At 52.9% G+C, this 25,229-nt stretch overlaps 1 protein-coding gene across 1 annotated transcript in view; it reads left to right on the top strand.

The window, feature by feature from the left end:
- The window catches only part of VAV3 (vav guanine nucleotide exchange factor 3), a 254,195-nt gene that overhangs the window by 47,303 nt on the left and 181,663 nt on the right, over positions 1-25,229 (top strand). Inside the window, exon 2 of the mRNA XM_028502809.2 lies at positions 13,839-13,955. Within this exon, the coding sequence (XP_028358610.1) occupies positions 13,839-13,955 (117 nt within the window). The remainder of the gene's footprint in view (positions 1-13,838; positions 13,956-25,229) is intronic.

Genomic DNA, 25,229 nt, shown 5'->3' with positions numbered 1-25,229 from the left:
ATAAATAAATAAATATTTAACCTTTGAATTACAGTGGATGTATAATATTACATTAGTTTTAGGTGTACGACCCCGTGATTAAACATTTACATAACTTACAAAGTGATGACCCCAGTAAATCTAGTGCCCACCTGATGCCATGCGTAGTTATCACAATATTTGTAACTCCTTTCTCTGTGCTGCACTTTACACCCCAAGGACGAGGCTACCAATCTGGACATCTTAATCCCTTCGCCCCTTCGCCCAGCCACCACCCCCTCCTCTCGTCTGGCACCTGTCCAAATGTTCTCTGTTTCTAACAAGTCCAGAAACGCTCACATTTTTGTTTTTAAGTAGTTAGCTCTAGACAACTTCATGGTTGTTTGAAAAAGAAAAGGATACACAGAAACTGGAAGGAAAAAACTTTACATTTAATTTCTTTCTTGAACAGCCACCACGCCTTCCTGGTGGGAGGGGGACCGGACGGGCACGCTGTCTCCGGTCTCGGAATAAGGTTTCACCCCAGCCCACCGCCGCTTCCTGTCCCGCAGTGGTTGATGGCTGTGCTTGCTTTTTCATCACAGCTGCTGCCGAGCACCCAGCTCCCCACAGACGTGCCGTGGAGAGGAATGTCATGAGATATAACGTACCACCTCCTCTCTGATGGGAACCAGTGGTCGTGCATGTCCGACCGATGTTGACAGATGTCTGTGGTTGTCTTGAAAATTTGAAACACCCTGCGGCGTCCCCGTGGGCTTGCTCCGGTGCTGCCAGGCCGCTGGGCGCCTAATCTGGGACCGCAGACCTGCAGTCTCGCAGCCAGGAGGCCCTGGGGGAGGGACTGGAAACCACTCGCCTCCCAGTGCTGGGCGGGAACAGTGCAGGGAATCAATCACCTGGTGCGGTGCCGGGGTGTCCAGCCAACAGGAATGGTCTTTCCCTTGTCACGGCCCCGGCTTTTAGAGCTTTATTTCCCCCGGTGGCCCGGCTCACAGTCACAGCCCAGCCACCTTCACCAGGGCTGGCACCGTGTGTTTTACGGCCACTTGCTCGGTTGTGTCTGGAAGAGGGTGACACCGTTATGACCGAGTCTCTGCCGTGGAGCAGATGGCTCTGCAGAGCCCGTCCTTCCCTGAAGCATCTGAGGCCCAGAAATAGCCGGACAGTGTACGACTGAGCGGGGCACCACGTTAGCAAGGAAAGGCCATGATCCATCACGGGAGACGTCTTCCCGTCACCGTCACCCTCCCTCCGTTAGAGAGGGGACTGATGTTTCTTTTCACACTGTAGATGCGGGAAGGGTGTGACCTCTGAGTGTCTGTCATTCAGGAAGTGCCCCCTGGAGGCCCGGACGGACAAGCAGGTCCGGGGGACCCTCACAGGGTGAGCTCACTGGGATTTGTGCGAATGCACATGACCTGTGGCAGGAGGTCAAGTGACATGACCCGCTGTCTGGAGGATAGAACCCTCTGGCCTCGGCTGGGCCTGCGGGGTCCCTGTGGCCCTGTGGGCCGCCCCTCCCTGCCCACTCCCTCCCTTTCGTCTTGGCCGGGCCTTCTCGCCCCTCCTTCGCTAATGCCCCACCCCACCACCCCCACACCATCCAGGTTGTTTCCCCCTCCTCCACCGCTTTTCCTACCTGCCTCTCCTTGCGTTCCCCTCCTTCTCGTTTCTTCCTCTGACTTCCCACTCTTGTGTGTGACACAGTCCTCTCTCAGTCGGTGGAGTGGTCAAAGGCATCTGTTACTGTAGTTGTTCTCGGAGGACACGTTCATCGCCATGTCTCCCTGGGCAGCAGACGCCCAGGCAACCTCAGCCTCCGCCCCTGGGTGGGGGGTGGGTCTCAGGACACGGCAGCTGCTTGGGGACTTCCTCACTTCAGGACCGTCGTCACTGTGGCTCCCTGCTCTTTGTGCGGTGGCCCTTCGTGTGCTGGGGTAATAGATTTCAGATCTTTTTTTGGGGGGGGGGGTCGGTCCCTTTTTCTGCCCCTCACATCTGCTGAATGCCGAGTACTGCCACTTCGCACAGGGTGCATGTCTCTTCCTGTCTGTTCCCGGGGAGGGGCTTTCTGAGGGTCTCATCAGTGTTCGGCATCAAGTTCTAAAGAGTCAAACTCTTCTGCCCACGTGTGGCCTAAGTTATAGACTAAACAGCCAGCACATCAGATTTCCTCTCTACTACCTAACGGAGCAGTGGCTTGTAGGCCTGAAAAGGGGTTATCATAGAACCTGACATTCCTGTAGGCATCATTTCTTAAAGATTGTATCCTGAACTACTAAGTGAATGCCAGGGTTTCCAAAGATAAGATTACAAGCCCCGTATAGAAGCACGCCCCAGCACCCAATACCGCCCCCATCCTAGTGCGTCAGGTCGGGTTATGGTCAGGTTTCTTGTGGCAGGTGGTGTTGTGTTTGACAAACTAATTTGCAGTAACCACAGGTCGTGGGGGAGCAAATTGTTGAGTAAGCAGCTTAAATTTTTATGTATTTTTTGATTGACATTGAATAATAAAAGCCATACACAAAATAACCAAGACATACCCGACATTTTACTTATCGGATTGGTCACATTGGCTGCTACGCAGTAATCTGCTGGGTAGGGACAATGGTGGTTGTGATGGTGCTGGAGGACGGACCGTTCTGGGGTGGGGGTGGGGCGGGGCGGGGTGGGTGGGGGTGGGGCTGTCTGCAGGCTCGTCTTTTCCCAAAGGCCCGGTCCTTCAGGACGAGCTCAGGTGCAGCCCAAGTCTCTAAGTGGAGAGCTGTATCCATTGGTTTCTTTTTACCACTCGGTTTCTGTCTGGTACGTCCTGCCAAGGGCAGCCGGCCCACTGGTGTTCTACCGAGATGGCGCTGGGGTTCCGCAGCGCGCTGGTGCCCCGAGTGAGCGTGGCGTGCGTCTGTGGCCCCAGTGGAATCAGGGTCTTGCACATGCTGCGGCCGTGGGGGGGGCGGTGCGTGGCACCTCCTCAGGAAGGACTTCCCGCCCGGGGTCCCTGGGAAAATGGTTCCCTTTGGGGCAGCCGTCTCACTACTCACTGCTGCACTCGTCGGTTGCTTCCTGTATGCGCCCTGACCGGGGATCGAACCCACAACCTTGGTGTGCTGGGACGACGCTCCACCCCCCTGAGCTACCTGGCCAGGGCTCTGCGTTGTTCTTCCTGCAGCCGACAGTGACAATGTGAAGGGACACTTTGTAATTACAGCACAGGCGGACTCCAGGTGTAGCGGCGGTTGTCTTCGCCTTTGGGGAAGTCAGGCTGGCTTTATAGCGTTCATCTCGTGAGCCGTGGCCGAGAGTCGAGGGCCTCCTCCAAGAACCTCCTGAAACCTGGAGGCTTGTGTTCCCACATTCACTGTGGCCCCAAGTGTCAGCTGCTGCCTCCTGGTGACATTTTTTCTCTAGATCTCAAACCGCCCGAGGCTGTCCCTTCCTCATGATTTCTCCTCTTGCCCCCAGCACCTCCTGCTGGGCGTTGGCGCTGGCAGCTGGACCTCATGGGAGTCGGCCCCGGGTGGGAGGGCGGCCTGAAGCGGCGGCACCCAGCTTACAGCGCTGCCCGTGTGCAGTGCGACTCTCTAAGGGGCTGGAAGGCGAAGTTCGCACGTGACAAAGAAACCCTGGGCCTGGGCTGGGCTGGGCTGGGCTGGGCAGCTTCCGCGGCCAGGACCCCAGAGAGGGGAGTTTACTCCTCTCCGCCATCAGGCGTACCTCTTGGCGACAATGCTGGAGAAGGAGCATTGGATAATTGTATGAAATTGTGAAGAAATTCTTTGAAAGGAAAGATGTCTTCCAGCCACTGTCATGCAGTTTGCAGTAAAACACTGTAGTGTCTGACATCTGCCATTAAAAAATTAATATTGCCAGGAGAGAGTTTATTGTCCTTAATTTGCAAGAATATTTCATGTATTTATTTTTAGAGAGAGAAGAAGGGGGAGGGAGAAAGAGAGGGAGAGAAACACTGATGTGAGCTTGGTTGCCTCTCACACGTCCCTACCCGGGGATCTGGCCTGCAACCCAGGCCTGTGCCTTGATCAGGAATCGAACCAGTGACCCTTTGATTCGCAGGCTGGTGCTCCATCCACTGAGCCACACCAGCCAGGGCGGTCCTTAGTTTTTAGCTGTGTGTACAGTTACACAACCTCCTCTCCTGTTTTGTCTGCCCTCCCCTTTTCTTGTAGGCTACCTGGCAAGATTTAGGAACCACTTTGCTTTTCCAAACACTTAGTATCATCACAGTGAGATTTCTCGTGTGGTGAGATCCGTGTCACTTTGCGCTAACGAGGTGCTAGTTTGTTTCAACTGGGGCGTCCGAGAGCGTGCGCTGAGCTGTGCCGCGGTCAGGAGAGCTAGTCGGACGGGAGAGGACCTTCCATGCAATACAGCGGCGCCAGGTGGAAGTTCTCTTTTCTTAGTTGAGGACGTACAACGATGAGTGAAAACCTAAATTCGGCTGCAGCAGACGTTGGTCCATTTTGTGAGGACACGTGAGCACGTGACAGGGCACCTGAGGGGGGGAGGGACCGGCTCTCCCTGGAGCGGACAAGGAAGACTTGACACAGAGGCGTCCGTGGACCTGGTGTTGGGGGGCGAGGAACGTTCCGGAGAACGGAAGGTGAGGGGAGGGATGGCTGTGTAACTGGCTGCCCGCCCAGAACTGCTCTTTAATGAGAGGGTCGCCGCAGGAGTCACCCCTTGTGCATGGCTGCGCTGGCTGCGGTTTCGGTCACCCAGTGTCACCTGTGGCCTGAACACGGTAAAAGGGAAAATCAGAAATAAATAGTTCACAAGTTTGTTCATTTGCTTTTCCTCTTGAAAACAGTGCACATACAATATTATATTGGTTTCAGGTGTGAGACATAGTGACCGGACGTTTATAGAACTTACAGAGTGACCTCCCCAGTAATTCTAGGGTCACTCGGCATGGCTATCACAGTATGACCGACCAGACTCCCCACGCCGCACTTCACGTCCCTGTGACTGTCCCGTGCCTACCAGTCTGTGCTTCTCAGGCCCTTCCCCCTTTCACCCAGCTCCCCAGCCCGCCTTCCGTCGGGCGACCATCACTGTGTCCTCCGCATCTGTGAGTTTGTTTTGTTATGTTTGCTCATTTGTTTAAGACTGCACATATAAGTGAAACCACATGATGTTTGTCTTTCTTTGACTTATTTCACTTAACACAGTACCCTCTAGGTCCATCCATGTCATCACCAGTGGCAAGAATTCATTCTTTTTATGGCTGACTCCATTCTGTATGCATCTGCCTCTTCTGTATTCCTTCCTCTACTGCTGTGACTTAGGTTGCTTCCGTCCCTTGGCCGTTGTAAATAACTGACCGCACAGCGTGCTGAGGGTCAGATGAAATCTCGAGCCACCCTGCTCCGTCCACAGTGTGAATCCTCCCGGTCCAGCGCATCCACACGGTACACCTGCTCCCCACCTGTCATTCACTTAGCAGCCACCTTGGTTGTCAGATCAACTGCCCTGGTATCACTTGTGTTCAGATCACCCTTCTTATTTTACTTAATAATGGTCCTAAAGCACAACAGTGGTGAGGCTGGCAGTCTGGACACACCAGAGAGAAGCTGTGAAGTGCTTCCTTTAGGCCGAAGGTGCAGGAAGAAACAGAGTGTATGGAGGGTCTGGGACGGCCTGTGCTATCGGGCATCCCCTGGGGGCCGAGGAGAAGGGGGACTACGGCGTCAGTGACTGCAGGACGGTGGGGCTTAGACTCAGACTGTCCACAGTCAGCCCGAGCGGTGGCCTTCCCACAGAAACGCCACTCTAGGCAGAGGGAACGACATTTGCAAGTCACTGTTTAAAAATCACATAATGCAACATTTTAATTGGTGTTTGGTTAAAAAAGTAACCCCTCCCTCAAAAAACTTACTCTGCATCTGCTTTCTAGGACTAGGGCAGCAAAAGGTAACAGCTGCTGAAGACTAGCCTGCAAATATCTACGTAGGGAGAAGATAGGCCTAGAATGACCTAGTATAGTCTGTCTAAACAGACGTATCATCTGAAAGTGTTTTCCATTTTTGGTGGAAAAATGGCTTAAGGTTGGGTGCAGCTTGCAGACTGCAAGCTAAGGCACTAGAGTTGGGGGTAAAGAAGGATAAAACCTTTAACTCACTGGAATTGAGTTCGCTGGGAGGTTTGACTCACAGATGGAAAACTAAAGGCATCTGACTGTGGGAATTAACAAAAGTCGGGTTAATACATCCGTTTAGTTTTTCCTTTTGAGATTTTTTCTGTTGCTACTGGAAATAAAACACTGTTAATTTGCTACTGAGCTCAAGACAGGCGTGGTGATAATGTGGCGATAAGTACTGGCGATTGTTTGATTGCTGGGTTTTCTAAACGGAGCACGTGTCTCCTGGGTTGAGAGACAGCAGAGTTTATAGGAAGGCTAAGAGGTGGGAGAAAGAAAAGAGCAAGGAGCAATTCCCATACTTAATTAGGATACATTTCTACCCGGTTAAGCATTCTATTTGGTTAATATTTCCAGAAAGAAATCTTACAGTCTATAGAAATAGTGGCATTTATTAATAAAAAATCACACACATGCATGCTATGTATAAATATACATACAACATATATGATACATATGTGATATATGTCAGAAAACAAACTGACCTATAGTTCCGTTCTTGTTAGTATAGTTATTTTAGTGCAAATTCTGTGTACTGCTATTTCACCTAGAGAAATACTGCAACTTTATTTTAACAGAATAAACTGGAACAGTGAGCAGAGCTCACTGGAGCATAAATTGTAAGGACGCCTGTCAGGTGATACAATCACAAACGATACGTTCCGTTTGCACAAAACTGGGGGCCGATGCTAAATTGGGAGGAACGTGGGTGCAGACAGAGTAACAATTGCAGAGGTTGGACGTGTAGGCGGGGAGTAGGATGTGATTCTGCACAGAAGACCATGACGTGTCCGAGAGTGGTTTTTGTCCCAAAGTTAGCCGGTGTGCGGAAGAAGCCTACTGAGAGGCGTGACGAAACAAAGGAGGCAGCTTCTCCTTGGTAGGCGAGGGGAGGGGGCGGGGCAGGTGGGTAGCTGGGTCTCGAGCTGAGCATCCTGCTGCTCTCGAAGGCAGGACACTCCTTCTGTGCCCTGATGTTTGCCAGTGCTGTCACCGTGGTCTCTGCTGTGCCTCTGAAAGCTGCCAAGTGCAGGCCACTCCCCGTCTGAACTATGCCATGCTCTGGAAGTCAGAGTCCGTCCTTCGAGTGGGGTGATTTCCAGGGGAACCCCGAGCACTGCCCACCCCACAGATGGCCCGGCCGTCCGTGGTCCCAGGAGGGGTGCCGAGGGCCGGCAAGCCTGCCCCGCGGTGCAGCTGCCCAAGACCTCCGACCTTCCCACCAGGCAGCGCTTCTCAGCCGGGGCTGAAATAGCTCGTTTTGTAATGCGCCGTGGAGGCTTTCCCTGTGATGCGGCCCCAGGTTCACACAGCTGGTCCACTATTGCCAACGGGTTTAGAGAAGTCGGCGTTTTCTCTTTCACACAAGAAAAGGGAAGCGGCCCTGTTTGCACTTGTTTCGTGGAGAGAAGTCAAAACGGCCCTTCCACAGGGACAGAAACAGGAAACCCTGCGCTTGATGAAAGTGGGGGAAAGGGACAGATTCACAGCTTCGTCGTGACGCTCCGCTCTCCGGCCTTTCAAATGCCTCCTCTCTGTGGCGTCAGCACGGCCAGCATCGAAGGGGCCGCTGAGCCCCCTCTGGTGTGATAGGTGCCCGGACTCGAGACGTTTCCAATCCAGAGAGCGCGGCCTGACGTGCAGTTTCGGGGTCTCAGACCGTGGCCGTGTCAGACCCTCACCTCTGAGGCCTAGCTGCACGGACGCCGGGTGCTCCGCTGCCCTTTTAGTTCTTCCGTGTGTAATGCACAAGCAACTGCTCGTGTGTTTCCTTCCGAAGGGACAGAGAAGGGTGAGCATGGCGGGGAAGACATCACTGGAGCGTGTCACTCGTCACCGGATGTCCCTGGGGGAGAGGCTGGGCAGCACCTCATTCGTGGGCCTTTCCCCGCGTGAGGACAGGGATCAGCTAACTCATCTGTGGCCCCTTGTCACAAACCCTGTCCTCCTGCAGGTTGGTGTACCATTTTCAGGGATCGTCCCCATTGTCCATGCGGCACCCAATGGGAATACTCCTTAATTCTCCTCTCTTCTCACCCCACCCCTCCCTGCTGACACACGTCAGTCAATTCCCGGGAATTTCCTCTTGGGGTTCTTTCGAGTCCTGTTTCCACCCTCCTCGTGTGGATCACGGTGATTTTTTCATTTCATTAATATGACAACACCCTAATGGTCCTGGTCTTACCTACCTACCCGACCTAATCTCCCCAAGAAAGAGAAAAATTTTAAAAATTTAACTCTGCACAGTGCAAACACAGAGCTGGTATAACACAGTAGTTCAGGATAGGGAGTCTGGCTAGAACGTCTTGGTTTGAATCCAGACTCCTTTGCCATGGCAAATGCAGGTCTGTAAACGTGGGTAGACCTCCAAGCCCCAGTTTATAGAAAAGTGAAAACTTTTCATTTTCACAACCCTGATCGAGCTGTGAGGATTAAGTGGCATGAACAGTAGCACGGGACTTGGGACGTGGGAAGCACACCCAGACATCAAATCAGGCAAGAGTAGATGTAAAGTGGAAACCCGAGTGTTCTGCTGTGATGAGCCCGGACACCCCTGGCTTGCTGTGTAAACCCTGCCTCTCCATGCTGGGTGTGCCCTGAACCACGTCCATGGCCCACGGAGGTCCACGCTGTCTCGTCTTCTGCTCATGCACACTCGGTGCTGTTTACCTGGAAACCTCCTTAATGTTTAAATGACAAAATGCCACTTGGACATTTTGTGGATGCTTATTACTTTTGGTAACTATCCTGTATGGAGCCAGTTGATACTTTGAAAACCCAATGTTACTTAATTTTTTTCCTAAAACCTTAATTCTAAATCCTAAGGAATCCTGAAGTTATCTCATATGGATAAAATAGATGGTTTGGCAGAGCTGTACAGTTTTTGGTTCAGTGTGAGGTATGGTTGTGAGCCGCTGAGGCGTCCTTGTGCGTCGTGAATCACCTCTGTCACCCGCCAGGGAGAGCGATGTCCAGGGAGGTGACTCTGTCAAAACACCACTCGCATCTCATCAGACAAAGTCCTGTGTTCATCAGCTGTCCTCAGTGAGATAAGGGTTGGCTCCCTGGTCCTCCCACAGAGACAAGGACCGAGTGCTCTGAGAGGCACATTCGAGGACGGCCTGGTTTCTGTGACACAAGATGGATTGCTTAAGCAAAGGGTGGAGGCGTTGGTTCATTTGCTGTCCTTGCCTCAGTAACCTGGGAGTCTCCTGGTACTCAGACTCCGGTTTCTAAATACCATCTACCGTACCAATGAACACGGACTTGCCTGGAGAAATGGCTGATTCCAGAACTGGAGCAGAGAAAACATGAGGGGGCCTGGGACAGCCTGATGGGAGGAGGTTGAGTCGTGTCAGAAGGACACGGGAACCAGCTGGAGTGGAGCCCTAGGGGTCGAATTTGGGACAGTATGAACATCCAAAAGAATGCTGGCAACTGATTAGTACACAAGCAAAAAAAGTGTTTTGGGGGCATGAAAGGGCAGGGAAGCTTTAAACCACCTAATAAATGTGAAAGGAATGATAGAATTAGAAAATTACTATCTTTTGGTCTCAGATGGAATATTTGAAACAAGAATTACCAGTGGGTGCTAAATCCATGGGGAGAACAATTAGGAAATAGGACAGCCCCATGGGACCAAATTTATCACGCCAAGGTCCGTTACAGAAGGGACATGCACCTTTGCAATAAAGACACATGGCAGTAACCACCTTACCCAGTGACCAAGCTCAGCATCAGGCATAATGGGATAACATAACATTGGGTGTCTTCTGATATGATCATATAGGAAGTGCACGGTATGAAAGTGTTTTTGCCAAAAAGTATTTAACGTGTATGCAGACCTAGCTTTGGCTGATGGGAGACACAAGTGACGGCGGAACAGATCTGACAATGCCGTGAGGAAAGAAGGAAGTACATCCAACATGTGGGGTGTTGTATCAGACAGCGAGTCCGGACAAAGCAGGTTGGCAGGATCTTTTCATAGAAGATCCTGCAATGACAGAGCAGCCGACTGCAACGGGTGAAACTTAATTGGATTCCAGTTCTGGGGTCAGACAGTGTGAAAAGACATTGGATGGGCAATTGAGGAAAGTTGAATGTGGAATGCATATGAGATAATACAGAATTATTAGTTCTCTTAGGTGTGGTAACGGTATCGTGGGTGTGCAGGGAAATACCTTTATTCCGAGGAGAGGTATGTTGAGTTGCTGAGAAACGCCGTGGTGTCTGCAAAATCAGTTTTGTAAATAAAGAGCCGGCGCACAGAATCGTATGTGGCCGTGTGCTAGAGGTGTTGAGTAGATGGAGTGTTCACTGGAGTCTTTCAGCTTTTCTTCTGGTTTGAGTTAAAAAACATACAAGAAACTGGAATAAAAATGTGACACGATGTGAACAAAGCAAGAGTCTTGGGGTCGGCAGGCGGGCTGCGCGGCCCAGCTCTGTCCAGGCTTCTCCGATGGCGCCGGCCCGTTTCCTCCCACCGTCCGCTCTATTCCCGCACTTGCACGGGCCCGGACGCCCGTGGGCGTCGAGCGGTGTGCGGTCCCAGTGTTATCGGCCGGACTGTAGATACCTGGGCAAAGCTCTAGAGAAGACTGATAGAGAAGCTGGGGCAGAACCTTGTCTTGCTCATTTGTAGCAGTTCCAGTGTCTGGAACACTGTGGGCATGCAAAAACTGTCGGCCGAAAAATACGTCCACAAAAGGGTGACCCAATGGGGGAGGGTTGCTTGGAAAAGCGAGAACATACCAGTGACCGTTTCCGAATCCAGTAGGTACTTGTGGAGTGTAACAGCATCGAGCTAGCTAAGGGGCAAGCAAGGTCAAGGTTGGTTCTGGACAGAAGGGGAAGGCCTGTTTTTAAATCCTGTCTCATGTGCATGCAATAGTGACTTCATTTCATGTATGTATCCATGCATGCACGTTCAGTAACAACACTTGCTTCTCTGAATGAACGACCAGAGCACTCGCGTGGAAGTCGACTGTGTTTTCCTTCCACGGGGGACATCCGAGTCTGACGAGGAACCTTCAGGGGCCGCAGGTGCAATCGTGCTTTGTTTCTTGGTGAGCGATGAGCCGGCCACTTAATTATGTAAAAATCATGGCAAGAGAGCAGTTGCAGCATCCCCAAGAGAGTAATTACCATCTATCTTGGCTGAACTCGAGGCTTTTAATCTGTAAATGAGCGATTCCGTGCGGCAGAGCTGCATGCAGGGCGCCTCTGGGTCGTGAAGGTCTCCTGATGAATTTTTCACAACGAGAGCAGCGACTGCGTATGGCCGTCGGCCGCGGCCTCCTGGGCTCCCGCGGGCTCCGGATGCTCCCCCTGCGTCTTTAACTCCTCCTGGAATACTGAAGCAGCTGAGAATGGTTCCTGTAAAGGGTAAAATCTAGCGTCTGAGTTAAGCCCATGAAAAATCTGAATGTTTCAAATGGACAGGAAGTAAAATGCACTTCCTGTGAATTAACGAACCAACCAAGATGAGAAACCAAACAACGAAACATTGGCAGTGCTCAAAGCAAAGAACTCAGACGTGCAGTCGTTAGCTAGTGGGTCTCTTGTTTACTGGCGGTGCCTAATTTTATTTTTGCGTGTGCCACTGCAGGCAGTACTTCCAAAAAGAACGAATTCTCTTTGAGGGGTATGTGTGTCCTTTGCTCAGGTGGGTCTGCGTCTTTTTGGTAACGGAAGCGAATTCTGCTGGTTTCTGAAGTTGCCCATGGTGTCCGCCTTCCCTCGTGGCCCTTGTGAGTGCTGATGTGCTGAGCGGGCTCTTCGCCAAGGCCGGCTTTGCCACTCGACACCCAGGAGCTCCCACCCCTTTGCCAACTGCAAGACCCCTCTGCCAACCCGAAGTCCCGCCCTCCTGCATGACTAACTTTCCCCTCTTGACCGAGTTGTTCCCATCAAAATAGGGACTCGTTGGAACTGCGTCCCTTGTTTCTGACAAGCCCTTCCTCGATCTCTCTCTCTCTCTGACTACCTCCTCAATCCTCCGTTCCCCTCTGCAGCAGAATTCAAGAGTCTGTATTTTATCTTCCCTTTTTCTCTTTTCCTTGTCTCTTGGACCGGCTTCAGCCAGTCCCCCCTCCCCGTCCTCCCACGGAGCCTGCTGCTGTGAGGGTGGATCCGTGCCCTTCACGCACGCTGCCAGACTCCGCGCCCAGCGCTTGGCCGAAATCCTGTTGGGCCACCAGCAGCCGCTGACACAGCCCCTCAGTCCTCCCTAGAAACACCGTCTTGACGTGGCTTCGGGGCAGACCCTGCTCCTGGTGGTTCTCCTTTCCCCCTGGTGGCTCTCCTTCCCCTTGCCTGGCCCCAGGTCCTCTCCTCCGCTCGGCCTTCTCCCAAAGTCACGGCACACAGTGTCTGGGTTAAAACATTGTGCGCACTCTCAAGACTCCCAAATGCATGTCTGGGGGACACACCTGTGCCCTGGACCCCAGAATGCCGTATCCAGCGGCCTGCTGCCTATCGGATGACGAGAAGGCATCGCACCTTTAACCTGGTTCCACGTGACACTTGGTCTCCCCATGGGTCTCTCTCACCCGGATGAGTGCCATGGGCTCCTGTCTGGTTCGCCGTCCCACTCCTTACTCATGTCCTATGTATGTGTGCACGCATGTATGTATGTATGTATTTAAAATTCTCACCCGAGGGTATATTTATTGATTTTAGAGGGAGAGGAAAGGGGGAGGGAGAGAGAGGGAGAGAAACATTGATGCGAGAGAGAAACATCGGTCGGTTGCCTCCCCCCCATACACACCCTGACCAGGGATTGAACCTGCAACCTTTTGGTGCATGGGATGATGATGCTCCAACCAAGTGAGCACCCAGTCAGGGGGCTCAAGTCCCTTTTAATCTATATTTAAACAGCCCAAGAGACCCTTTAAAAACATCAGATCCCATCCCTCCTCTGCCCCTAGGCCTCCAGTGACTTCCTGTCTCAGTCGGAGTAAAATCCTGTCCAACAAAGTCCTTCATCCTCTCATCCCGTTACCTTGCTGCTTCCCTCTCCCCTCCCCTGCTCCCCTCCCCTCCCCCCTCCCCTGCTCCCCTCCCCACTCTCCCCTGCTCACCTCCCCCTCTGCTCCCCTCCCCTGCTCACCTCCCCCTCTGTCCTGGTCGTGCATGCTGCCCTGGCCACGTGGTCCCCTTCCTCACACATCCTTAGACACTCGGCCTCGGGGCCCTGGTGTGGGATGTTCCTCCAGGCTGGAGGCCTCTGTCCTGTCTGTCGTTCTTCCTGGCTTGGTCTGAGCCACCTCACATCTGTGCTTACCTGTCCCCTTGCACTGACACCCTCCCTAACCATCCCCTTCCCGCTCCCCGCACCCTGAGCTCACCACCCACCACTCCCAAGCCCCCCACCTTGAGTTATTTTCCTCTGTTGCACGTATCGCCAGATGAAAATACAAACACATGCTTTTTGTTGCTAGTGTGCTCCTGTCTGTCTTCTCTCAGTAGAGTGTGAGTTTCACGAAGACAGACCCATTGTCTGCTTTGGTCACAGCCGTGTCCCCTGTCCTCGAGAGCACGGGTGCTCAGTGACTCCTGCTGAAGGAGCCATTGAAAAGCAACCTCAAAAGCTGGCGGGTTCCCCCTTGTCACTTTGTAAAGGCGCTCTGGGTGTGACGGAGGACAGAGAGTGTGCAGAATGACTCACTCTAGACTAACGGCTGTTCCCCCCCGCCCCCCGCAGTTCCTCTGCCTGAAGAACATACGCACGTTTCTGGTGGCCTGCTGCGAGACCTTTGGCATGAGAAAGAGCGAACTCTTCGAGGCGTTCGACCTGTTTGACGTTCGTGACTTTGGAAAGGTAAGTCTGGATTTATTTTTCCATGTACTTTCTTATTGGAGAGCGTTTAATCAAATACTTATTGTTTCTTAGCTTATTGAAATAGGACATGTGACTTGCCTGGCTTATGGATCTGAATTATGTCATTAAATTTCACATAGGCGGCTTAGCCAAAACCAAACCAAACCAAACCAAAACAACAACAAACCCAAGAACAAAGCCCCTAAAGCAAAAAAAGAACAAAACCCCCAAGTTGCAGTAGCAGTGCTCTCGATGGGATGAACATGGTTTCTTGTTCAAAGCGGTGCAGGAGGAACCCCTCACGCGGAAGTACCTTCTCCCGCTGCTGATGCAGGAGGAGAGGGTCACTCTCTCCCATCCCGTGGGTGGTTGGTTGGGCCCTCACGTCTGAGGACCCGTTCTTTCCCTCCCGTCTTCTCTCTACCCAAAAGACTCCTAGTTCTTGGAAGTTAGGAATGTTCTGTGGCCCCTCGCTCTGTGTCGGCTTGGGGAGGTGACTCGGGGAAGACACGAGTCACTGAAGTGTTGAGGCTGTTCAGTAACTGCTTTGCTCGGATTTCAGCAGCCGTATGCTGGATTTCAGTGACATTTGCCACAGGGAGTGTGTTAATGTTTGTGATTATTGTGTGTACACCGAACACTGGTGTGTAACGGGTGGCCCAAGTCATCCTTTCGGAAGTGATGGTCAGGTATTTGGTAGTCATTGGGCAGAAAGCTAAACTCTTTGCATGTCAGAAGCCATAAAAGGTGACCTTGTGTGAGCCCCTGCTGATATAATTGCTTTGTGAAACTAAGCGCCTTAAAGGGGCGGGTGGGGGGAACTCTACGACATTGAGAAGTTTGCCGTTACTCTCCTAATTCAGGTGCTTGTATCTGAAAAAAAAAAATGCTCTTTGGGAATGACGCTTTCTTTGACTTCTAAGATGGAATATTTGGGTTATAAAATAAAAGCCCAGGCAGTGGGTTGGCGTGCTTGGCAACGGGCATAAGTAGCACAAACCTGAAACGAACACAGGGAAGTGGACACTGAGACGCGGCGAGATGGGGAAGCGGCTCCGCCTGGCACAGAGACGCCCAGGTCCTCGGCCCCCGGCTGCTGGGCGCTCTCTTGGAAGTCCCCAGTCTTCCCGACCACCCGCCGCCCGACTGCCTGCCGGCTGCAAGGCTGTGCAAAACGGAATGGGCGTAAGGACGTGGTTTCGAAGGTTCCCTTTTCCTCTGGCGAGCTGTGATTTGACTGGCGTGAGGTCCCAAATACACGCTAAAGGAAAACACAGGATAATCGGTACAAGGAACTGAAAACCAAGCCTCCCAGTGAGGAGGTGGGAGCACACCTGCCTGTGGCCGTGAACCCAAGCCGTGAGGACAAACAGGGACCCCGTAGGACCCTGGGTGAGGCGGACAGTGCGCTAAGCTCCTGGTATCGAAAGATGCCCGAGCAGCCTACAAAGATAATTCTTTTTTTATCCTTTGGCCTTTTCCCCAATTTTTTTAAATCTTTGATTTTCCTTTCTTTTCACCCTCTCTTTTGGGAAATGAAAAATAGAAATGAATTGGGGAAATGAAAAATGGGGGGAAAAAAGCCTTGACTTCAGAAAGCTTTTCAAGGAGCTTTGCATATTTCACTTGAGTTTGCAAGAAATGGTATTGACAAAGACCGGGAAATCATATCAGTTCTTCAGAAACATGTGGCCTTGCTCTAGCCGAATAACCTCGCCTGCTGGGCTGACCCCACCCCGGGAGCTCTGGAGAGCGGTGGAGGTTATAAAAAGCTGAACACTCTGGGGTAAGCTGTATGCTTCTCACAGTGGATGTACTTCTGGCTCCTTAAAAGATCTGAGCAGTGGTAGGTCTGAAACAGGAACTTGGGATTGAGGCCGAGAACTCGACCCTCTCCTTGCCGCTTTCAACTCATCACGTACATTTTCGCCACGGCCCGGATCGGTGCAGCTTGCTCATCAGAGCGGCCTGAGGCCAGTGCAGACCACCGAGGGTGAAAGTGCACAGGACGCTGCTCCGGGACGCACCAGCATTGCTGCTGTGAAGCATCATCGGTCAAAGCAGAACCACCGACTGACTGAGCGCCTCCAGTGTAACAGGCATCTTTTCAATCCTCGCATGTGTATCGTTCTTGTTCCTCCCCGGCACAACCCTAGGAGCTGTGAGGACTTTTATTTCCCTCTCCATCTGGGGGAGAAAGCCTGGGCCTTCAGTCACTTGTCTCGTAGAGATTGGGGCAGTGGCTTGAACCCAGGTGTGGCCGGTTCTCCGCTGCTGTGTCGTCATGTGGACATCCGCACAGTGGGTGCCACCCGCCAGCCCAGTCCCCAGGGCGTATTGACCCAATTCTCATGTCCATCCCATCCCCCCAGGGCTGTTCCCGTCCCCACGGGCAGAGCCCCAGTTCTAAGCAGTGGAATTTGGGCAGCTCATGCAGTTCTTCATGTTTGAGTTTAAATAAACATGAATAGAGTGTTTGTTGACAGACAAAATAATGTCTGATGCTGTGAATATATATTTCAACAAGACGTTGACAGGTGAGCTTGTTTTTCTTCATTCCTCGGGGTTCCATTCCATTCTCAGTGAACTTAAAGTGAGAAGGATTTGTATCTGTCTGCTTCTCTCTGCCTCAGTGCAGGCAAACGGCGAACCCAGGATTCGTGCGTGGTCCACATCTCGTTGCCTAGGAATGTATTAATTGCAATAATAGTATTCAGTGTTTTTATAGCATTTTGAAGCTCTCAGAGTGCTTCCGATCATTTGATTTTCATACTAGTCTTGCAAAGGAAGTGAGGAAGCCGATGAGGAAGCTGACAGATGGGGAGGTTGAATGAGGATACAAGGCCCCCTCCGTGTGCAGGGTGTGCCGCTCCGGCCTCTGCTCCTCCCATCTGCCGCCGTGTGTGGATGCGCAGGGGACGAGGTGGACTCCTAGGAGAATGCCAAAGGGTGTCCCTTGGCATCTAATGACACTTTGTCTCAGAGAGAGAGGAAGAAGGTAGGATACGGCACGAGTCTGCAGAGGATGATGGATTTAGGTTAATAATGCCAGTGGGCGAATGGTTCAGATTCTTGTGGGCATGCACACCATCAATTTTTAGCTTTCCTCACTGGGGTGTCTAATCCTTGTCCATGCTCTCCCTCCGTGGGGTTCAGGAAATCTGCCTTGAGTCACAGGCTGTGGCAGGGATGCATCTTCTTTTGGAAATCGGGAAAATCGTGGGACAGTGCTGACCACCACACAGGAGAGGCGACTCCTGTTCCACACATGAGGTGGCGAAGAGCGCGTGTCCCGGGCGCCCTGGGAGAACTTGGGCTGGCTGTGCCCAGCAGCGTCTCCGAGTGGCCCGTACTGGGCTCTTCCCCGTGTTCATAGGGTGCTCCTCTCAATTCAAACTCCAGGAAAGTCCATCTGTTTCATCCTGCCCAGCTACCTTTCTCCCTCCTTCCGAATCGCCTTTGAGGAACCACCCTCAGAGGTGGTGAGGAACCACCACCATGACCTCATCAGTCATGCAGTTTGGCTGGTTTAATCAAGTATAATACCCCAGACGTTTAGGCACAGTGGTGGGTCCGAGGATGGGGCAGGTCGCTCAGTGGGTCCAGCAGGATGCGCTGGGACATTTGCGCGGGCAGATTTGGTTTGCTCTTCTCCGCTCTTGAAAGGTGTACGTGTGAGTCTCAGAGAAGCTATGGTGTCTGGATCCCACGTGCGGCTTCACACAGCCCCAGCTCAGAGGGAGCAGAGCGGAGGAGGATCCCAGTGGCATCACGGGAGGCTGGAATCCAGCTGTGCCCAAAGCCAGCTGCAGGCCTCTGCAGATTTTCTTTGAGTGACAGTAGCCAGTTTCCTTCAGTTCTCCCAACCAAAAGCGAGAGAAAGCTCAGGGATCCACCTTGTTTTCTCAGATGATTTCAGTTGTGTAGACGTGTGGACCTTCTGTTACCGAAGCTGTGCACGGCGTGGAGACCTTTCCTGGACAGGAGAGGAGGTGTAAGGACAGAGTCCTGGTGCATCTCTGGGGTGCGGCGCATCAACAGTTAAACAGAACTGCAGCCCAGCTGCAGGGCAGGACAGTCGCCATCCCTCACCATAGATGTATCGCAGTATAGGTACTGCGCACTAACCTGCTGCGCCACTGGAGCTCTGGCGTAGCGTGCATCTCCGAAAGAGGCTCTCAGGGTCACCTGACCTCCTCCCCATGCCTCTCTGCGCTGCAAGGATGAGAAATGGGCACGCGTGCCTCTGCGGGCCGAGAACGCGCTTCCCCCCGAGATGCCCGGCTGTGTCCGTATTTTCGGACCACACAGAATGATGTGGAGATGACCTGAAAGTGCCAGAGTGAGAAGGGCTCACAGGAGCCTCTGAGTCCATCCCCTGGAAGTGAGTAGGGCTCGGAGGTGTTTGCGGATTTCACTGAAGTGGCCCGAGAAGCCAGGGAGCCCTGCAGGATTCCGCGTGACCACCGAGTTGTCGCGGAGCCCTCTGCTGCTCAGTGTCCGCATCTGTGAACGAGACAATCATCTCTGCCCTGTAGAACTAACTGTTGTGAAAGTAGGGCTGGTGGATGCACCGTGCCTGGCAAATCAAGTGTATGAATTGTATTCAACCCGAAGCTAAAAGTTTAGGTAGATAGACACCATTCAGAGTTCTGAATGTCAATATATGTAAAGTCAAAAAGATGATTTTAGAGGCATTTTTTTGAAACTCAGTTTATTTACGTTGATTCTTTCTAGCTCAGAGTGTAAGAAAATTATAATACTCGTGTATATGCGTGCCAGCCCACACATATTTATCTGTACCTTATGTTTTTCCAGGGCTTCAGTGGTAAGAATGTGTGTGTGCATGCGAGTGTAGAGAGAGTGTAGTCAGGAGACCGCAGTGAAATTGTCACGGAAGGCGGTTGATGTCTCGCACGCCCCACATGTTTTTTCCTCCCAGGATATAAACCAAATCAGCAGCTACATCAGGTTCGGGGCAGGAGGTGATTTGGTTCTTCAGCGCTTTAAATGCACTGGCATTTAAATTTGAGCTTGCCAAGGGATGCCTTGTTAATTTAATGTAGAGACGGGCTTCGGCGTTGCTTGTGTGACAGAAGCTCACTGCTGTCTGCTCCGTCTCCACTAAGAGGCCTCAGAGTTTTATTCCCCCCACGCCCCCCGCCCCCCACGCCCCCCGCCCCCCACAAAGCTTGTTAGCAGGGACCTGCTGCTCTCACGCTGTCTTTACATCGTGAGCTCAAGTTGCGGTCCCGTCTGTAACTCCCAGCACGTGTCTTCTGTGAGGTTTCACTCGTGTGGATAGAACATCCTCGAGTGTGTGTGTTTTCACTTTTTGACCTTCCCTGACCTGACCTGTGCACCTCAGGGTGTGTGTGTGTGTGTGTGTGAAAGGTGGGAGCACCCCTTCCTGCGCAGCCTGTGCTGGCACCCCAGGCCAGCCTCCCAGCATTGGGTGACGGCTGAATCCCAGGTCCCCATTCCCGGCTTCCGGCCCCCTGTCAGCTGGAAAGCTCACCCTCCAAAGTGCCACACACCTCCGGACGCAACACCTGAGACCCCGTGCTGGTTTCCTGCTACCCGCGTGTCTCCTCGGGACTCCGCCTGGGTCTTGTGCTCCCGGGGAAACTCTCCCAGCCAGGAGGCCTGGGCCGCCTCACCTTGGAAGGTCCTTATTGCCTGCTTACTGTGTGCACACTGACCCGCAAATGAAAGAAACATTTTTCAGAGACCCAGGCTGGACTGTGTTGACATGTACATGTCATCTCTTTTTACGATCATTCGTTTGAACTCCCCCTCTTATTAGACGTTTGGTGTTTCTCAAAGTATTTTCCATCCTGAATAACCCAGGAGTCTCTGGGGCCCTTGGAGTTCGCAGGGCCCTGACTGGTCTTGCTTCCAAGCACGCTGGGAGCCCGCCCTTCAGTCTCCCAGGGGTCTGCAGGCCTGGTCTTGTGGGGGTCCTGTCCTGGGTGCTTCCTTCCAGGCTTTGACAGGACCCAACCCAGCGCCCTTGGGGCTGCCTCCCTCCCAGCCTCTGTGTGAGCCCGGCCAAGCCACGCCCCCTAGTTCAGGGGCAGTTCTCTTCAGGGGCTCCTGGTGGTCTTCCCTGCCAGTAAGCTGGGGTCAGGGACTCCTTATTCAGCCTCGAAGGGGGGGGACCAACTGCCCCTCTCAGAGCAGCAATGGGGATCTCTGGTCCCCTTCCTCCCAGGAGGCCCTCGAGTCTTCCTGCACCTCAGCCAGCTTCCAGCCTCCTGCAGGCCCAGCCTGGCAGGGGTGCTGAGGAGACCAGCTCAGTGGCCCCCAGCTTGGTGGCCCCCCCAGGTCACTACCCGCACCCCTCCCCACTCTGAGCAGTAGGTGGCCAGCCCGTATTTACATAACTAAGAGCTCTCCAGGGATCCCTTCTGAAGAAAGAAAGCCTGTTCCAGGGCCTCCTTTGTGTCTGTTTAAGTCCAGAGGGGGACACAGCCCTTGGCCTTTCCACATGGGGACGCCTGGTTGGCTGTTAACACAATTCCGGCATCATTAGCAGGGTTCTCTTTTGTTTTTGCAGCGAGCTGACCTCTTCGGGAACCTCTACATCTGTGTCACTGCCTTTGCTGGTGCATTTCACAGCGGCACTCACAGCGTTGGGCGGGTTGTTCCACTCCGGCGTGGCCTGCAGGGCTCTGGCGCCCCAGCCACGCCCGGGTCATCCGTCACACCCTGGTGATTATTCAAGTTCATGTTTGGTCTGCTTTCCAGGCCTTTCTGAGCTAGTTCAAAAAAAAAAAAAAAAAACTTCACTGTTTTCAACCTTAATACAGTTGAAAACTTCTACACCGGCATTTCCCAAGGAAGCTCGTTGTCTTGAGAAGTGAAATGTTACTAGGTAGCTGGGGAGAAGTGCTCCTGTTCTACTGAGTCAGGTGACACTGCAGGTGACCCCCCCCCCGCCCCCCGCCATGGGCGGGGCGGAGCCCAGGCAGGGGCTCTGATAAGTCCCGACGTGAGGAAAACCATCCAATTGTTTGCTCAGTCTTGGGTTTCTAAAACTTGCATCTGAGTGGCTTTTAGGCAGCACACGATCACTCGGACATACTGTGTGGACCACACTCCCCCTCCTCACACCATTTCTTCTGCCTGGGCGCACCGTTCCTCGGTCACCCTGTGGGGAGCCACTCGGGTGACGGACAAATGCCTCCGTGAAGGCCCCCGCCACCCGGACGGTTGGAACGGCCTCCTCAGTCTGTGTCCCCGACTTCGGGCTTGAATCCCTCTGAACTAACGGTCAGAAGGATCCTAAAAAAAATGCAAAACTGATCCTGTGACTCAGGGGTTCAGACTTGATAGTGGAACTCGGTTGCTTACGAGAGAAAAGAAATCTCAACCCTTTCACAAGCCACACCAGCTGTTCACGGTCAGGCCTCTCGTCGGCCTTTCCAGCCTCACATCTTGCTTTCCGACCCCCATTCTGTGCTGGCTTCCGTCCCACTGAATCACTGTCATTGTCACTCTCCAGACTAGTGCCGGGCGGGGCAAGAGTGGGTTTACAGCTGTGAGTACGCAAAACACAGAGTTCACCCTTGTGCTGTTTAATTACTTGTACCATCTCCCACGGGGACGACTGTAAACCTACTTTTGCCCCGCCCCGCTGTATGGGTGTGGATGCCTTTGCCCGGAACACCCCCCTTCCCTGTGGCCCTTGCCTACTCGTCTTCAGTGACTTCGTTCAAGGTCACGCTCCTGCTCCCAGAATCCCCTGGGCCTGACTTTGCTGATTCGCCTCTGCCTGTTTCTCAGTGGCAGTCTGACCTTTGTCCTCCTCCTCTGTCCAGCAGAAATGGGAACTGGACACGTTAACCTCCTGCCTTCCTCAGCTCTTTCTGAGGCTTTGGGACCTGGCAAACCTGGCCACCACCCTCCCTGCCCCTGGCCACCCGTGTGGGAAGGTTGCTCAATGTCTCTGAGTGTTGAATCTAGGCAAGAAAACTGGAGGGTGCTGTGCGGCTGTCACTCACCAGCGCTGTGTCACCACTGACTCCGCCTCCCAGCAATCCTGGGTGCTGATGGCAATCTGCATTTTGTGGCGGAAGGAACCGAGGTGCCGAGTTATGAAAATGAGTCACGGCCTGTGGGCCATGGAGCGTGGACCTGAGGCGGTGTGCAGCTTCGGCAGCCGTGTTCCCGATGCTCTCACTGCTTCCAGCGGGAGTGGGGGGAGCACCTTCGAGAAAGAGGGGGTGCCGTGTGGGAACGGACAAGGGGGATCTGTGTGGGATGTCTGGGGGTCTGCAGAGAGCCCTCGTAGCTTGAGGGTGAGACGGAACCAGGGTGACCTGGACCTTGAGGTCCTGCAGAGATTGGGCCTGGAGGAGGGGGCTCCGGGGTCCTGCAGGCTCTGGGTGGACCTCCGGCGGACCTGAGCTGGCCCACCGTGTGCCTGAGCCGAGAGCACTGTCGGGTGGGGGAAGGTGTGCAGGGCTGTCCTGATGCAGGCTGGTGGAGGAGCAGCAGCAGGAAACGGAAGCAGGGAGGGAGTGGACTCCGCAGACCTTTCCCAGAGCAATGGGGGGGGAGGGGCAGAGTTTGAGAGCCTCGGGGCATCTAGGATCCGTGTGCCGAGAAAGGTGAGGAGGGAGGAGACAGGATACCACTGGGGAAGCAATGAGCAGGTGCATCTTACTCCATTTTTTCCCCTTTTCAATTAATATAGGAAAATTCCAATGGCATTTACACTCACTTCTGTAGATATATTTTTGCAACCCAGAAGGTATTTTATGTTTCATTTTTTCAAAGGTTTCTACTATATTTGATCACTTATTTTTTCCCTGTATTTCATTTTTGATGTTTTTGTTTCTTTTTTCTTTTTCTTTCTTTCTTTTTTTTTTTTTTTGCACTTGCTGATTATCTTGGTCTCTGCTAGACCTCTTGAAACCTTTTTCTTCTGGTTTTATTATTTGTTTTAAAAATGGAAATATGTATTTTTTTGTAAAGGGAAACTTTCTAGGAATAGCTGTCTGTTCTCCGGCCCAGCCTGGATGGCCCATCTGCCGTCTCAGCTGGGCTCAGAGATCTTGACCCCGTCCTTCACCTTTCAGCACAATGCATCCACGTCACGTAGGGCGTTCACGGCGTCCAACCAACCTGCGTCCAGTAGTTATTGCTAATGTGATGGGCGGGAACCCACGAGGAGAACGGCGGGCTCATGGCCGTGCATGGTGTTGCTGTGGCCAAGCCCCGCTCTGCACGGGCAGCGGGGATGCGAAGCTCTCGGCCTTTGGTCCTCAACAGCTGAGCGTGTCTCTTTCCTGTCAACGGGATCCCCCTGGAAGAGGTGGATGCTCGTTTCCTGTTGTTTTCCAAGGGCTTGCGCCCGCCCGAGGGGGTCCGGGAGTCCAGGAGTGCAAGCGTTTGCTTTCTGCACTCAGCGGGCAGGCTGGCGTGGGGGTGGGGCGGCCTGACTGCGCCCCTCTGCCCGCAGGGGCCGCAGGAAGCAGCCTGGGGGCTCCTCGAGAACACCTGACAGCTACAGGAAACGGCACTTGGCAGCCTCCGCAGCCGTCCGTGGAGGTCGGCCCCGCAGGCTTCCTCTGGACAGACTTCAGGCTCTGAGTCACTTGTTTTCTGCCCAGAGCACCTGTGCCTTTGGAGGACTGCCCTGGGGGCTCGTGAGCCGACCCTGGACCTTTCTCCCGCTTCGCCTCAGCCCCCCGCGGGGAAGGCCCTTTGGGCGCGGAAAGTCCCTCCGAATCAACCCGGGTCTGAGGACTGACCGCGTCGGGACCAGCCCGTGTTTAGAGCAGTCAGAACCATTAGGTCGGAGGGGATGGACGGCTTTAAATCTTCCAGATGTCCTCCTCCTCCGCGGAACTGTGTGTGCCCACCGCTTCACACTCCGTGTGCTTGGTGACCTCAGTGCACACTTTCCCTTGCTGGTCACATGCTACAGACGCGTCTGGGTGGAGAAGCTGAAGGATGGCGGGGCAGGTGCCTTATGATCGTGTCCACACTCCGTAGCTGTCTGCAGCTGCGGCTCCTAATTCATCTTAGGGAGAGTGTTTGCCCCTCTAGGAGTGGGGGCGTTCGTACCGTGCCGGGGGGCACAGTACACCAGTCTTGTTGGTCCGTCTAGGTCAGGTTCGGATGATGACCGACGGCACTGGGTGCGGATTGGGAAAGGAGTGACAGTGCACTGAAGGCCACATTCAGGTTGGAGTGAACTCTGCGTCTGCTCCTTGTGCCTGTGAACTGTAACACTGCTTTAGCGAAACCCCTGCTGGTGATTTTCTAATACCCTGTTAGGTTTTGCGTGGGAGCAGCTTAAAAACGTGAGTGTATCGACTGTCCAACGATGAAGTACAATTTCTTAGGGAGCTAGTAACGTCAGATTTCCTGGCATTATAGCGAAACTGCCCTAAGATGTAATAAAAGGGGGGTGGTATTTATTAGCAGTGGTTTTCCAAAAACATTGCTGAGGGATTTTCACATGCAGTTGGGTCAGCAGACTGCCCCCAGTATTTTCATAAGGGAACAGACATATCTTGGTGGATAAAGAAGCGGTCAGACCACACATCATTTTTCCCGCACTGCTCTGGGCTCGCGGCTGGCCTCTTGCCCACGTACCGGAAGGACTCCCAGCACGGCACAGAGGTGGCCTAAGGAACCGCACTTCCGGCGAATGGGTAGTGAGTCACTTAGAAGGCCGTCACTGATGCGCACTCATCATCTGTTTTCCTGAATTCTCTACTCACTGATCCTGGGGCAGCCTAGAATTAATTCATAAATCCTCTACAGGCCAGTCCTTCTGATGCATGAAGATGGTTCTCATGGGCCTCTACACCTTTTCTTGAAATAAACAAGACATCCCGAACGCTGCCCATTTTGTGTATAACCCGCTCACATCTGAGAATAACGTGAGGTGCCCTAGCAACCCAGCACAGACAAAGCCGGGCAGTTAAAGGTTAAAACACCCAGAATGGGAAAAGAGGCTACTTAGAGCGAGGGACGCTGCCATCCGACCAGCTAGTCTGAGGATGGAGTTTCGTTCTCAGCTGTCCGGAAGTCAAGAAAAAACCGTGAGTCCAGAAAGTGAGCCTTCGAACTAGCCTTTCAGCCTCTGTGCCCGGTGGCATTTGGAAAGAACACAATCAGAAGTCTAACAATTTTTTAAAAATTACGGAAATAAACACACAGAAATGTTGAGAGACTACTGTTCAGAGGTTGTTAACATTTGATCATTTGCTTTATCTATGATTATTATATATACATATATTGCTATTTTTGCCA

This window comes from Phyllostomus discolor, chromosome 14 (genome assembly GCF_004126475.2).
Source record: "Phyllostomus discolor isolate MPI-MPIP mPhyDis1 chromosome 14, mPhyDis1.pri.v3, whole genome shotgun sequence".
Taxonomy (NCBI): Eukaryota; Metazoa; Chordata; class Mammalia; order Chiroptera; family Phyllostomidae; genus Phyllostomus; species Phyllostomus discolor.
The sequence above is the reverse complement of the archived record's forward strand: the minus strand, read 5'-3'. Positions and strand labels throughout refer to the sequence as shown.